This window comes from Mus caroli, chromosome 8 (genome assembly GCF_900094665.2).
Source record: "Mus caroli chromosome 8, CAROLI_EIJ_v1.1, whole genome shotgun sequence".
In the NCBI taxonomy this organism is placed as follows: domain Eukaryota; kingdom Metazoa; phylum Chordata; class Mammalia; order Rodentia; family Muridae; genus Mus; species Mus caroli.
In genome coordinates, this window is record NC_034577.1 from 64,501,942 (window position 1) to 64,515,288 (window position 13,347).

At 48.6% G+C, this 13,347-nt stretch overlaps 1 protein-coding gene across 2 annotated transcripts in view; it reads left to right on the forward strand.

The window, feature by feature from the left end:
• C8H19orf44 (chromosome 8 C19orf44 homolog) overlaps positions 1–13,347 on the forward strand; it is a 17,602-nt gene continuing 4,255 nt past the window's right edge. Inside the window, exons 1-5 of one of the 2 annotated variants that reach the window (XM_021169397.1) lie at positions 1–110; positions 654–1,374; positions 5,135–5,426; positions 6,987–7,060; positions 11,976–12,435. In XM_021169397.1, the coding sequence (XP_021025056.1) occupies positions 655–1,374; positions 5,135–5,426; positions 6,987–7,060; positions 11,976–12,435 (1,546 nt within the window). In that variant the 5' untranslated portion in view covers positions 1–110; position 654. Of the gene's footprint in view, positions 130–653; positions 1,375–5,134; positions 5,427–6,986; positions 7,061–11,975; positions 12,436–13,347 lie in introns of both variants that reach the window. The other variant, XM_021169398.2, reaches the window with a different exon arrangement.

Consider the following 13,347-nt stretch of genomic DNA (forward strand, 5'->3'; position numbering starts at 1 on the left):
GGGAAATGTAGTCTCTAGCGGCTGTGGCGCGGTCTTCTAAGGCAACCGCACACTGGGGCCTATATTTTGAGGCTGAAGCCTAGCGGGAAGAAGCCAACGCAGCTACTCAGGTGACCTCACAGTGATCAAGTGGGTTGACAAGGGGCTGCAGGAAAAGGGGCGGCATATTCACACCAGAGTTTCCTAATCTGGAGAGCGATGGGGCATGATCCCTTAGGGCTTGCTAACAAAATCGAGGAAACTGAGTATAGGCAGTGTTATTAGCATGGAGAAGATCTCCAGATGCTGTGATATGGGTCCTCTCAGTTGGGTATCCTGGTTACAGGTTCCAGAGCAGGTACAGATACAGGTACGAATCTGGACGCCTGTCCTCAAATCTCTCTGAGATTCTTTGGTTTTGAGCTCACTCAACCTTACCAGTTCTTATGGCTGTCCCACATGCCCTACAGCTTATTAAAAGACTTTTATCTGGGTGGTGGTGGCCTACACCTTAGGTCACAGCACTTGGGAGGCAGGCCTGATCTAAGGAGCTTCCAGGAAAACCAGAGCTATACAGGGAAACCTTATCTTGAAAAAAATAAAAACAAAACAAAAAGTATACTTATACAGTGAAGTACTTTTAAAGGCTGAAAACACAATCTTTATTTTCCTAGAATGGCTTCCACAAGAAGACCCTTTGACCCTCCACGTAGTGGTTTTGACTTAAGGGATATGTTCTTAGATAGCTCGAGGATGGAAGAGATCAGAAACTTACAAGCCCGAAGTCTTGGCCAAGTGACACCTGGGCAGAGCAGAATCTTAAAGAGAAACCAAAGGATGGACGAGAAATATTTGATGCCCAAAGAGGAGGCCATGGCAGGGAGGGGGGTGAGGCTGGGCTTGAGGCCTCCCACCATCTCCTCCAAGACCAGAGCCAGTGAGGCCCTTAGGAAACTGGCCCAGATTGAAACCAAGATCCTGAATCGGAAGCAGGTGCCCATGACTTGGTCTGACGTGGAGTCTGACTCCACATCCATCGAGCAGAGTCTTCCTAAGAGAACAGGTGCAGCTTCTGTTTCTTCCCAGTACCCACACAGAACTTTCCAGAAACAAGTGAACAGAATATGTGTGTCAAAGAGCGATGGGCCGAGTGGCAACGGTAGCAGGTTTCTGAAGAAGAAGGAGTTGCCCACTGAAGCGAGGTCCCCAGGGCTGGCAGTGGGGACAGGGAAGCAAGCTCTGCTGCCCACAAAGAAAGAACCTGCCAGTAACGACGAGGAGGAAATGCTACTGCTTGGAAGCTTGATGGAATCTTCTCGAGAAAAAGAAACAAATAGAAACCAGGAGCTCCCTGGCTCCAGTGTCAGCAGGAGCAACCTTGGAAAGGTGTTCTTGGTAACGTATTCTTTTGTTGGTTTCAAATTTTACTTTTTTGGGGGGAGGGGGAGCAGGTTCTGGGAACAGAGCCCAGGGCTTTGTTTGTACCAAACAGCTGCTTAGCTAGTGAGCTGTACCTCAGACCCCCCCCCCTTCTGTACATATGTCTCTGTGTGTATACCCCACATATGCACAGGTGCCTGCAAAGATAGAAGAGGGCATCGATCCCCTGCAGCTAGAGTTAGAGGGGTTGTGAGACACCTGATATGGGTGCTGGGAACTAAACCCAGGTCCCTTTCGGGAAAGAGCAGCAAATGCTTTGTCTTCTTAGGTTAATTTGAGGTCTCAATTGAAGGACTGCTCACATTAGAGGAATTGTCTTGATTGTTTATTGATTGTGAACTGGTGATGCCTTGTGGGCTTGGGTTGTGTGAGAAGCTGACTTGAGTGCGAGCCTGTGGGAACAAGCTGCTGTTGTGTGACACCATTGCCAGGGAGATGTGAAGAGATATCTCCTTGCCTCACATAGGGAACCAGTGACAAACGAAAGCACAACAAGCTAAGAACAAATTGGAGAATTTATTCAGTTTATTGGGATTACTTACAGGAGTAAAAATGGCTGAAAGACACTGATGGCCGGAGCCTACCCAGCATTGGTGACAGCTTGTGGTCATAAATACAAATTCAGGGCAGCACTTTGGCCATTTGGCCCTGTCATTTACCAGAGCCACAGCTCTCCTTTTCTCCTAGCTTGTTGCATGTAGTTTTAGTAACACGCATGCTCTTTCTCAAGAGCTCCGTCAACCTCTTGCAGATAGCTCCACCAAGCCACCAAAGGCTCCCCCAGCTGTGCCTGTTTTCCTGCCCACCTTAGTTGCCAGGGATGGAAAACACCAGACAGCCTTCATATTCTAAAACTAGCCGGATAATGGCTGGGTGAAGAATATCCTGCCCCATCCTCCCTGGCCTTCACGCACGGTGGAGGCTCCAGACTATAGGTACTATGAGACCTACATGCCTGCCACTTCCTCTGCTTCACTGCCTGCTTTGCCTCTCCCTCTCTTCCTCTTCTTCCTCCTGCGATCCAGAAGTCCCACCTTTTCCCCTTCGCCCAGCGATTGGCTTCCACTGTCTTTATTGACAAGAACCAATTAGGGAATTTATACCTTCCCTACACTAGCCTGACTCTCCTAACCCCAGGTTTAGTAGATTCAAGGTAGTAGCAGTGAGTGTTCCCTGTGGAAGCCCTTAAGTCCAGGTGGGAAGCTGTTTCCATCTCTGACTACTTTTGCCCCTGTCTTGGCTACTGACACTGCTCTGTGAAGCCCTGACTGTCCTGGACTTAGTAGCATTGACCAGGCTGGCCTCAAACTCAGACATTCGCCTGCCTCTGCCTTCCGAGCACTGGGATTGCAGGAGTGTATCTGGGCAGGCACTCTTCTGGCCCAGTCCTAGAGTATTTTTCCGTCCTACAACCAGAGCCTTCGACATCTTCAGCAGTACAGCCTCACCATCCAGGCATGTCACCAACAGCCGTGGCAGTTGTTTTAGGGAGGTCACCTAGCCTGGGGATTTCCACATCCTGAGTGCTCCTGGGAGCACTCGTTCCACTCTCACAGGGTCCCCATTCCCTCTGTCTCACATGCATCAGGCTCGGGCTGTTGCAGATTGTTTCCTCAGTCACCTGTGGGCACCAGCCATGTTTCCTAAGGCTCACAGCTGCCCTGGGGTGTGCCCTGTGTGGACGAGTTCTGTCCCCTTTCTGGGACTTACCCATGTACCTCATGCTTGTCTCTGAATGTAGAGAACACACATGTGTTAGTGTCATGTTCTCTGTATTTGGAGAGGACAACAGAAGAAGCACAGTCACAGACATAACTGGTGAGGCGCTTTAGAAGACCCTGGCATCTATTCTGAGGTGATTGCAGATCCTTGTCACTCAGGAAGACACTGTAGCACACCATTTTTGAGGTCTGGTGCAGCTAAGGAAGGTTGCAGTCATTGCTTTGTCACCTTCCGGCTCCCCTGGGTTTCTTACTTTCATAAGTCTTCCACTGCTTTCCTTAACACCCTCCCAACACGAGCTCTGAGGAGCTGCATTGAGATGGGGCCAATGTGGGAGGCAATAATAGTTTGCCCTCCTCCTTGGCTATGCCTGTGCTGGCCTCTTGGTTGCACCAGGAGAGAACCATCCATGGTAACTCCAGAGACAGCTTCCCTTCCTCTCTGCTCACACATAATCTGTTTAACCCGTGCTTGGTGTTTGTTTTGTTTTGTTTGTTTGAGACAGGTTCTCTGTGTAGCCCTGGCTATCCTAGAATTCCTTCTATAGACCACACTGGCCTTGAACTCACAGAGAGCTACCTGTTTCTGCCTCCTGAGTGGTGGGATTAAAGGCATTTGCCACCATTCTGGACACTAACCTGTGCTTGCTTATATCCGAGTCAACAGATGTTCTTGGCCTCTGATGCCTTGGGAGCCTCCAGGACTCCAGAAGTATCCCCCTTCCAGCATCCACAGAACCTGAGATTTTTTAAAAATGATTTATTTATTTATTCTTATTCCATGTGTATCTGTGTTTTGACTGTATGTATGTCTGTGTTGGGATGTCAGATTCCCTGGAGCTGGAATTACAGACAGTTGTGAGCTGTCATGTGGGTTCTAGGGTTTGAACCTGAATCCTCTGGAAGAGGAGTCAGTGCTCTCTTATTTTTATTAAAAAATATTTTATGGGCTGGAGAGATGGCTTAGCAGTTAAGAGCACTGACTGTTCTTCTAGAGGTCCTGAGTTCAATTCCCAGTTACCACATGTTGGCTCACAACCATTTGTAATGGGATCTGGTGCCCTCTTCTGGTGTATCTGAAGAGAGCAACAGTCCACTTACACATATAAAACTAAAATACACACACACACACACACACACACACACACACACACACACACACATATATGTTTAGAGTGTTTGCCTCTGTGCATCACATGTGGCCTGGTGCCCCCTGGGACTGGAGTTGCAGATGGTTTTGAGGCAACTCGTGGATGCTGGGAGTGAACATGGTCTTCTGCGAGAGCAGCAAGTGCTCTTAACCGCTGAGTCATTTTTCCACACCCAAATCCCAGTACTATTTTGTTGTTGTTTTTTCGAGACATAGTTTCTCTGTTTAGCCCTGGCTGTTCCTGAACTCTGTAGAACAGGCTGGGCTTGAACTCAAAAAGATCTGCCTGCCTCTGCCTCTCTAGTGCTGGGATTAAAGGTGTATATCGCCACAGTCTGTTTTCTTTCTTTCTTCCTTTCCATTCATTCCTTTTATTTATTTGCATGCATGCGTGTGCGTGTATGCATGTACCTCCACCAAGTGGGTTCTAGGGTTGTACTCAGATCGTGAGGTGTGGCAAACACTTTGCTCCCTCCGTCGTCCCACCAGCCAGCTTCTCCCACCAGCCGTCGTCCCACCAGCCAGTCTCTCCCACCCTCCGTCGTCCCACCAGCCAGCCTCTCCCACCCTCTGTCATCCCACCAGCCAGCCTCTCCCACCCTCTGTCGTCCCACCAGCCAGTCTGTCTCTCCCACCCTCCGTCGTCCCACCAGCCAGTCTGTCTCTCCCACCCTCCGTCGTCCCACCAGCCAGTCTCTCCCACCCTCCGTCGTCCCACCAGCCAGCCTCTCCCAGCCTCCATCGTCCCACCAGCCAGCCTCTCCCAGCAGCCGTGGCTCCGGAATGGTGAGAGTTATGTTCTTTAAGTTTGGTGATTTCACATCCTTTCTTTGCACAAAAGTAGGATCCAACTCCAGATCAGCCAGGAGTCCTGTCTCTACTCAGCGTTGACCAGTCCAGCTTAAAGTCTCCTCGGCCCATACAGTCGACTAGCGTTGGCTGGAGAACTCACTCCCGACAGGCGAGCAGTGCTGGGGACACAGGCTCCATCACAGCCTCACCTCCCATCCTTGATGACTTCTCCAAATCAGTATCTTCAGAGATGGGATGCATCAAGCTGGCTTCCTCCCCCAGCAGGATGGAGTTGGAGTCTTCTGAGGAACCAGTCTCAGAAGCTGCTGCTGACAGCCTCCATGGTAACCCATCACCTTGTGGGGAAGGGGAGGCTGCCTTCAGTGTACCCAGGGCACTGGGCGTCAGTTCTTTCACACTGGTGCAGGCAGCCATAGGCGAGCTGCCAGTCGGAGACCAAGGCTGATACAACACACACACTCCCTGCTTCTTGAGTGTCTGTCCTCTGGGTGTCGAGAAGACAGGCATGGACTGCCAGCCCTGGCTCTGAGCCATCCATGCCATGGTCGGAGAATGGGAAACACACCCAAAAACCTATGACTGGCAGGAGACACGGCTCAGAGCTCCTGCAGAAGACCCAGGTTCAGTTCCCAGCACTCATATGGTGGCTCACAACTGTAAGGTTCCTGGGGACCTGATGCCCTCCAGACACATGTGGTGCACATGTGTACCTGCAGACAAATAAATAAATGTAAAAAAAGAAAGTAGTCTGAAAGGTGATGAATACTGCTGGGTGTGCTAGTGCCCCTCTGCCATCCTGACACAGGAAGGTAGAGGCAGGAGGACTAGGCCTTCAAGGTCATCCTCATCCGACCAAGTTTGATGTCCACCTGGGTTATATGTGACCCTGCCCCTTAAACAGTCCACACCATGAGTTATTTAAGCAGTTCATCTGGCACTGCTGGGGACTGAACTCAGGGCCTCATGTACGCTCGCCAAGTCACTACCTTGGAGCTACCCCCAGACTGGGTACTTCAGAGAACAGAGGCTGACATGGCAGAGGGTGGGAGTGTCTTGCTGCACTGTCACTGGGTAGGCTGAGGAAGGGCAGGAGATAGTTATGTTGAGTGGCCTTGAGGGACAGAACTGACATTTTAATAGATGGCTGTAGTCTTCCCTTCCCTGCACTAACTTTGTAGTTTTGCTCTTTGTTTTTTGTTTTTGCTTTTTTTTTTTTTTTTGAGACAGAGTTTCTCTGTGTAGCCCTGGCTGTCCTGGAACTTACTCTGTAGACCAGGCTGGCCTCGAACTCAGAAACTCGCCTGCCTCTGTCTCCCAAGTGCTGGAATCATAAGGCGTGTGCCACCATGCCCGTCCGGTTTTGCTCTTTGATACTCGTTTTTGAGACAATTTTTTTCTGTGTAGCCCTGATTGTCCTAGAACTTGCCCTGTAGACCAGGCTGGTCTTGAACTCACAGAGATCCACCTGCTTCTGTTTCTTGAATGCTGTAGTTAAAGGCGTATACCATCATGCCTGGCTTCTTTCTCTTTTCTTTTATTTTAGAAAGTACTTACTTATATATTTTTATGTATATGGGTACTTTGCATATATATCTGCTCAGAGATCCATTATAGATGCTGTGAGCCACCATGTGGGAAAGCAGTCAGTGTTCTTAACCAGCAAGCCATCTCTCCAGACCCTGGCTTCTTCTTTTTACTGGATGTGTATATGAGGGGAGCCCATGTCCATAGTACCACGGGGAGTTAAGGACCACTAGCAAGTTGGCTTTCTCCTTTTGCCCCATGTGGGACCCGGGGATTAAACTAGGGCTGCCAGGCTTGGCCGTAAGTACCTTTACCCACTGAGCCACCTCACCCACAGTGCACTTATTTTTTAATTACAGATTTTAGAATTAATATTTTGTCCATTGATGATCTGGTTCTGGCTGACGGAGACAAATCAGATGGGGAACAGAGAGTAAGTATGATTTTGTCCTTTTATTAAAGATTGGGTCTTACTAAGGAGTGGTGACCATCCAGTACTCTCTCTATCCATCAGATTGCTGCAAATTCACAGGGGTCTGCCTGCTCCGCACACATTTACTCATTGTGCTTGTGTGCTGAGTTTGCACTCGAAAGTGCATGCTTGTGCACCACACCCATGCTTGGTGTCAGAGGAGGGAGCTTCCTTCATCTCCTGTGAGTCCCAGGATGAAGCTCAGGTTGTTATCTGAGCGACCTCCCCAGCCCCTATTTACTTTTCTGTCAGTGTTGGGGACAGGCCCAGGGCGTAGCCTATGCTGGACAAGTGATCTGCTTCTGAGCCCCACTCCCCAGGAGTCATTAAAAATGTAGCAAGTTTGCAGCTGGAACGTTCTGTTTAGGCCATGGGGCTCAGCAGCAGCAGTCTGGTCCCCCTGGGGACATTGGCAGCATTTGGGAACCTGTTGGTGAGATCGGGGGACCAACATCTATAGGAGTAAGAGCAGGAGACTGCTCAGTGTCCTCAGTCCAAAGAATGTCAAGAGTGCCATAGCTGCTGGTAAGGACAGGAAAAGAGACACTTGGTCCAGGAGGGACCCTAGGGACTGTTAAGATGCTATAGTGCAGGTTACGGTGTTTGCCTCCAAGCCTGGCAACCTGAGTGCAGTCCTTAGGTCTCACTAAGAGGAGGGAAAACTCCTGGCTTTGTCTTCTGACTGTCACGCGTGTTTGCATGTGCTCACATACTGAGCAGCACACATGCTCTCGAACGTGTACACATAGAATAACACATTCTCTCATTTGTATGTATATACTCTGTAACACAAATGTGCTCACATTTGCACACATACTAAATAATGTGTTGTAGAAATTCTTAATCCCAATCCATCCGGAGTTTCTACACTGCCTTTGACCATTTAGTTCCCAGATAAAAGACATACACAACCTTTATATTTACAGTAAGCCTTAATCAGTACTAGAGCTGGGCAGATATCTACCCTTTATGCTATTAAAACTTATTTCCTATTGATAACCCCAAGTTATTACTTACTGTGTTTCATCTAGGCTGCTCTTAACTCCAGTTGGCCACCTCTCAGATTCATGCCTTCTTGACTCCTAACCCATGCAGGAGGCATCTTCCTCCTCCTCTCCCTCCTCGTAGTCTCTTCTGGCCTCAATGCTGGGAACACCACACCCTGCCTATCTACAGCTATAGGCTGTAGGCATCTTTATTTACCAATCAGAAATAACTTGGGGGCAAGATCACATAGCCTTACTTGGGTCTATGTACAGACTCTGGGGAAACCAGGTTCCACACTTAGCATTATAACACATAACAAAAGACCCAAACGCAACACACATGCACTTGCATACGCATACACCTATGCTCTAAATAACACTCGTGTGCTTGCATGTGCATATACACCAAATAAATGTAATAAAAATGCTTCTAAACAAAGTGATAGTGCCAGGTCTGCTGGGCACTCTATTAATCCCAGTACTCAAGAGGCAGAGGCAGGAGGATCTCTATGAGTTCAAGGCCAGCCTGATCTACACAGTGAATTCCAGGACAGTCAGAGCTGTACAGAAATAAATCCTTTTTCAAAAAACAAAACAGCCGGGCGTGGTGGCGCACACCTTTAATCCCAGCACTTGGGAGGCAGAGGCAGGTGGATTTCTGAGTTCGAGGCCAGCCTGGTCTACAAAGTGAGTTCCAGGACAGCCGGGGCTACACAGAGAAACCCTGTCTCGAAAAACCAAAAAACCAAACCAAACCAAAACAAAACAAAACAAAAAGGAAGTGATCAGAACTGCACCCCCACCCCCTCTTTGTAACAGGGACTCTCTGTGTGGCCCTGGCTGTCCTAGAGTTCACTCTGTAGATGAGGTTAAGCCTCAAGCTCACAGAGATCTTGTTTGCCTCTGCCACCCAAGTGCTGGGATTGTAGGTGTGGCCAACATGTCTGGCTAGAGCCCCTTCTTATGGTACTGTAGTCTCCAGCCACACACATATTCCCCAGTTCCTGCGTGTGTCTGCCCTGTCAGACGAGTGTTAGTGGCATACAGGGTACAAGTTTAGAATTCATAGCATCGAGCTGTGCATGATGGGTTCAGACCCATTACTCCTTACACCATGGAACAGGAGCTTGGAGGATGGGAAGTTCAAGGCCATCTTTGATTCTATGGTGTCTTAGTTCCTGGTCTTTTGTCTGTGATGGACATCAAATAGCAGCAGCTTAAGGAAGGGCTAAGGCCTGGTGGCAGGATGTCTACAATCAGGTGCTCAGTTAGTTCCCCATCTGCTTTTAATTCAGGCTGAGACTCTGCTCGCAGGATGGTACTGCCCACATGCAGTAGTGGTCTCTTCCCTTTGTAGCCATGCCCCAGGGCTGTTCTGTGGTGATTGTCACTCCCATCAAGTCTAACTCCTGTACATTCCAGCTTAAAGCCAGCATGAGATGTCTCTCTTAGGTCTGTTTCAGTCACGGTTCTATGGCTATGAGGAGACACAGTCACTGTGGCAACTTTTTGTTTGTTTGTTTGTTTGTTTGTTTGAGACAGGGTTTAGCGTGGTGGCGCACGCCTTTGATCCCAGCACTGGGGAGGCAGAGGCAGGTGAATTTTTGAGTTCGAGGCCAGCCTGGTCTACAAAGTGAGTTCCAGGACAGCCAGGGCTATACAGAGAAACCCTGTTTCAAAATGCCCGCCCCCCCAAAAGAAACAAAAAACAAAAAAAACGAGAGACAGGGTTTTTCTGTGTAGCCCTGGCTGTCACTCTGTCTGTAGACCAGGCTGACTGCCTCAAACTCAGAAATCTACCTGCCTCTTCTCACAACTCTTATAAAGTTAAATGGTTAATAGGGAGTTGCTTGCATTATCATCATGGCAGGAAGCATTCACCATGCCTGCAGGCAGGCACTGGAGCAGTAGTGTGAGCTGCATCCAGATCCATAGGCAGAGAGAGAGACTCTGGGCCTGGCAAGGGCTTTAAAACCTCACTGACCACTCCTCGTGACACACCTCCTCCAATAAGGCCATTAGTCTTTTTGTTTGTTTGTTTGCTTATTTTTGTTTTTGTTTTTCGAGACAGGGTTTCTCTGTAGTCCTGGCTGTCCTGGAACTCACTCTGTAGACCAGGCTGGCCTCGAACTCAGAAATCCTCCTGCTTCTGCCTCCCAAGTGCTGGGATTAAAGGTATGCACCGCCACTGCCTGGCAAGCCATTATTCACCTTAATTCTTACAATTCTTTCAAATGGTGCCACTCCCTGGTGACTGAGCATTTAAATATTCAAATGAAAGTGTACTTTACAAACTTTTCATCTGTTTTACTTCTTATACTTTTTCTGTTTTTTTTAATTGATTAATTTATTTTCTGTGTATTCTTACTTAGACCCTCACTGTCTAAAAAGAAACCCAGAAGCTAGTCAGATGTGCTGGCTCATACGTAATCCCTGTGCTTGGGAAGCTACCGAAGTAGGACTGCAGTGAGTTTGAGGCCATACCAATGCACATACCTCTAGGCTAACCTGGCCTACAGATTGAATCCTGTCCTTGTTGTCTTCAGCCTACAGAACAAGGAAGTTTGTGTAAAGTGCTTCATGGTTCCTGGCACTAGGCTTCAGCAAAGTGGACAGCATGTCCTAAGCATGCACAGGTCCTGGGTTTCATCTACAGCTGCACGACGCCGGGCAGTGGTGGCGCATGCCTTTAATCCCAGCACTTGGGAGGCAGAGGCAGGCGGATTTCTGAGTTCGAGGCCAGCCTGATCTACAAAGTGAGTTCCAGGACAGCCAGGGCTACACAGAGAAACCCTGTCTTGAAAAATCCAAAAAACAAACAAACAAACAAACAAACAAACAAAAAATACAGCTGCATGCCTCCCTGACAGCACAGTTTCCCTGTTTCCACGATTCTGTTGTTTCTGGAGGTACATGCATGTATGTGAGTGCAGTGCCCACAAAGGCCAGAAGAGGGCATGCAATCTCCTGGAGCTGGATTTCAGACAATTTTGAGCCCCCTCCTGTGGGTACTGGCAGCACATTGACCTAAGAGCTTACTCTTCAGATTCCATGTTTTCTTTAAATGAAAGTGTACTTTACAAACTTTTCAACTGTTTTCTTTGTATACTTTCTCTGTTTTTTAAAATTTATTTTCTGTGTATCTGTATTTTGCCTGAATGTATGTCTTTGTAAGGGTTCTGGATCCACAGGAATTGAAGTCACAGACAGTTGTGAGCTGCCATGTCTGTGCTGGTAATTGAATCCCGGTCCTCTGTAAGAACAGATAGTTTTCTCAACTGCTGAGCAGTCTCATTTCACACACACGAGTTTTTCATTGTGTGTGTGTGTGTGTGTACACCCTTGTGCATGTATAAGTTAGGTCAAAGCATAGCTGTGGGAGTTTTCATCTGCATGTGCTCCAGAGCAGGTTGTTGGACTTGGCAGTGAGTGCCTTTATCTGCTGAGTCTTATTTCTAGCCCACAGCTAGGATAGTTTTAATTATTTTCTTTGGGAAGATCAGAGGGACAGGGTCTTTACTCTGTAGCCTGACCTGGCCTAAGACTATGAAGTCATCTGGCCTCTGCATTCCAAGTTGTTGAGGTTACAAGTCTGATACACCTTGGCTGTCTTTATTTTTACTTTTGGTTTTCTGAGACAGGGTCTCACATAGCCCAGACAGGCCTCCAAATCAGTATGTAGCTGAGGCTGGTCTTGAATTCCTGATCCTTCTGCCCCTGCCTCCAAAGTGCTGGGATTACTACTCTGCCTGGATTACTTCTTGTGTTTCTGAGAGAGACTTGTATAGCCCAGGCTAGCCTAGAATTTGGGGTCACAGGTGTCTGCTGCTGTGACTGGCTGTCCAGCTCTCTAGAATCTCCTTTAGCTTTGCCGCCCTGGTTCCTTTTAGGAGGAAGACTGTGGAAGGGAAGGGATTTCAGTCAGAAGCTCCCCACCCACATCACCTACTCAACTGGAAGCGCAGAGGCCTACGTGGCCCAAGAATTGTGTGTTTCAGGGCACAACCGCTGTGGTTGGGGATGAAGAGGACCTTACCACTGAGAGTGAGGTCTCAGAGCCCCTGGGGGCCAGCTCCACAGCAGCTGTCCAGTCTCACAGTATGGCCAGGGCACTCACTGCAAGCCCAGCTTACTCAGAGGATTTTGAGCAGTTCTCTGGTCCCTTGGCCTTGGAGGAGTCGCTTGACAGGACGCTGGACACTTTGTCAAAGTTTTCTTCCAGTGGTCAGACAGATATCATTGCCAGACAACCTCTATCAAGGACAGAATGGGGCAGGGGTGTGACCAGAGTTGTGAAGGAGACAGCTGTGCAGACACTTGACCCTGCCTTTGCCTACCAGTGGAGCGAGGGTAAGTCCGGGGCCTTCGGGAACCTGGATAGACCCCTATGATGCTGTGGAGTCCTTGGGTGTAGGCTGCAATTTAAGAATGATAGCCTTATCTTTTCCTGTTCTAGCTCCCAAATAATTGACACAGAGACCTATTAAGTTTAGTAACAAGCTTTAAGCATTGTGACTAGGCTTATCTATTCATCTATTCACTGAATAGATGTAGACATCTCAGCTATTTCCCAGTCATGTGATCCTTTACCTTCAAAACAAGTCTTGCCCTGTCTTGCTCTGTCTGGTCCAAATCTGTCCTCACGTCTGCTCTTTAATTGAGACCTCATGTCAAATCCCTTGATAACCTCATCACAACTCCTCCTGGACCCTCTGCCTCATGGCCACCTCCCTGTGGTCCTTCCCTTAATTCTCTCTACCTGGGACCCTTGCTAAGATCAGAAGTCCAGCCTTCCTATCCTCTGCCTAGTCATGGGCTGAATCAGCTCTTTATTGATCAATCAGAGGTGATGGAAAGCAATTGTTACACAACATCTGAGACAGATGCTTGACCATGCCACAGTCCAGACTATAAACAGATGTCAGAAGGTGGCATCTGCATACACAGTGCACAAGACCAACTTCCAACGCGTCCTCAGATCTGGGCTGTTGTCATTAGCCAGCTTTAGGAGGAATCTTGGCACCCCATATCCATTTCCTCTTCCCAGGACAAGGGGTGGTAGCTAGGGTGTTCCCAGTGTCTTCCAATCCTGAGAAGACTTTGAAGCCTGGGGACAGTTCAAGATGCCAGCACTGAGGCAGAGTGCTGCTGTCATCCAGAAGCCTGCTACAGGGAACACAGGGCACTGGGGAAGGGATAGGAGAATACCTACTAGTGTGTCTCGAGCCACCCAGCTCCTCACAGAAGTGTCAGGGCTGCCGT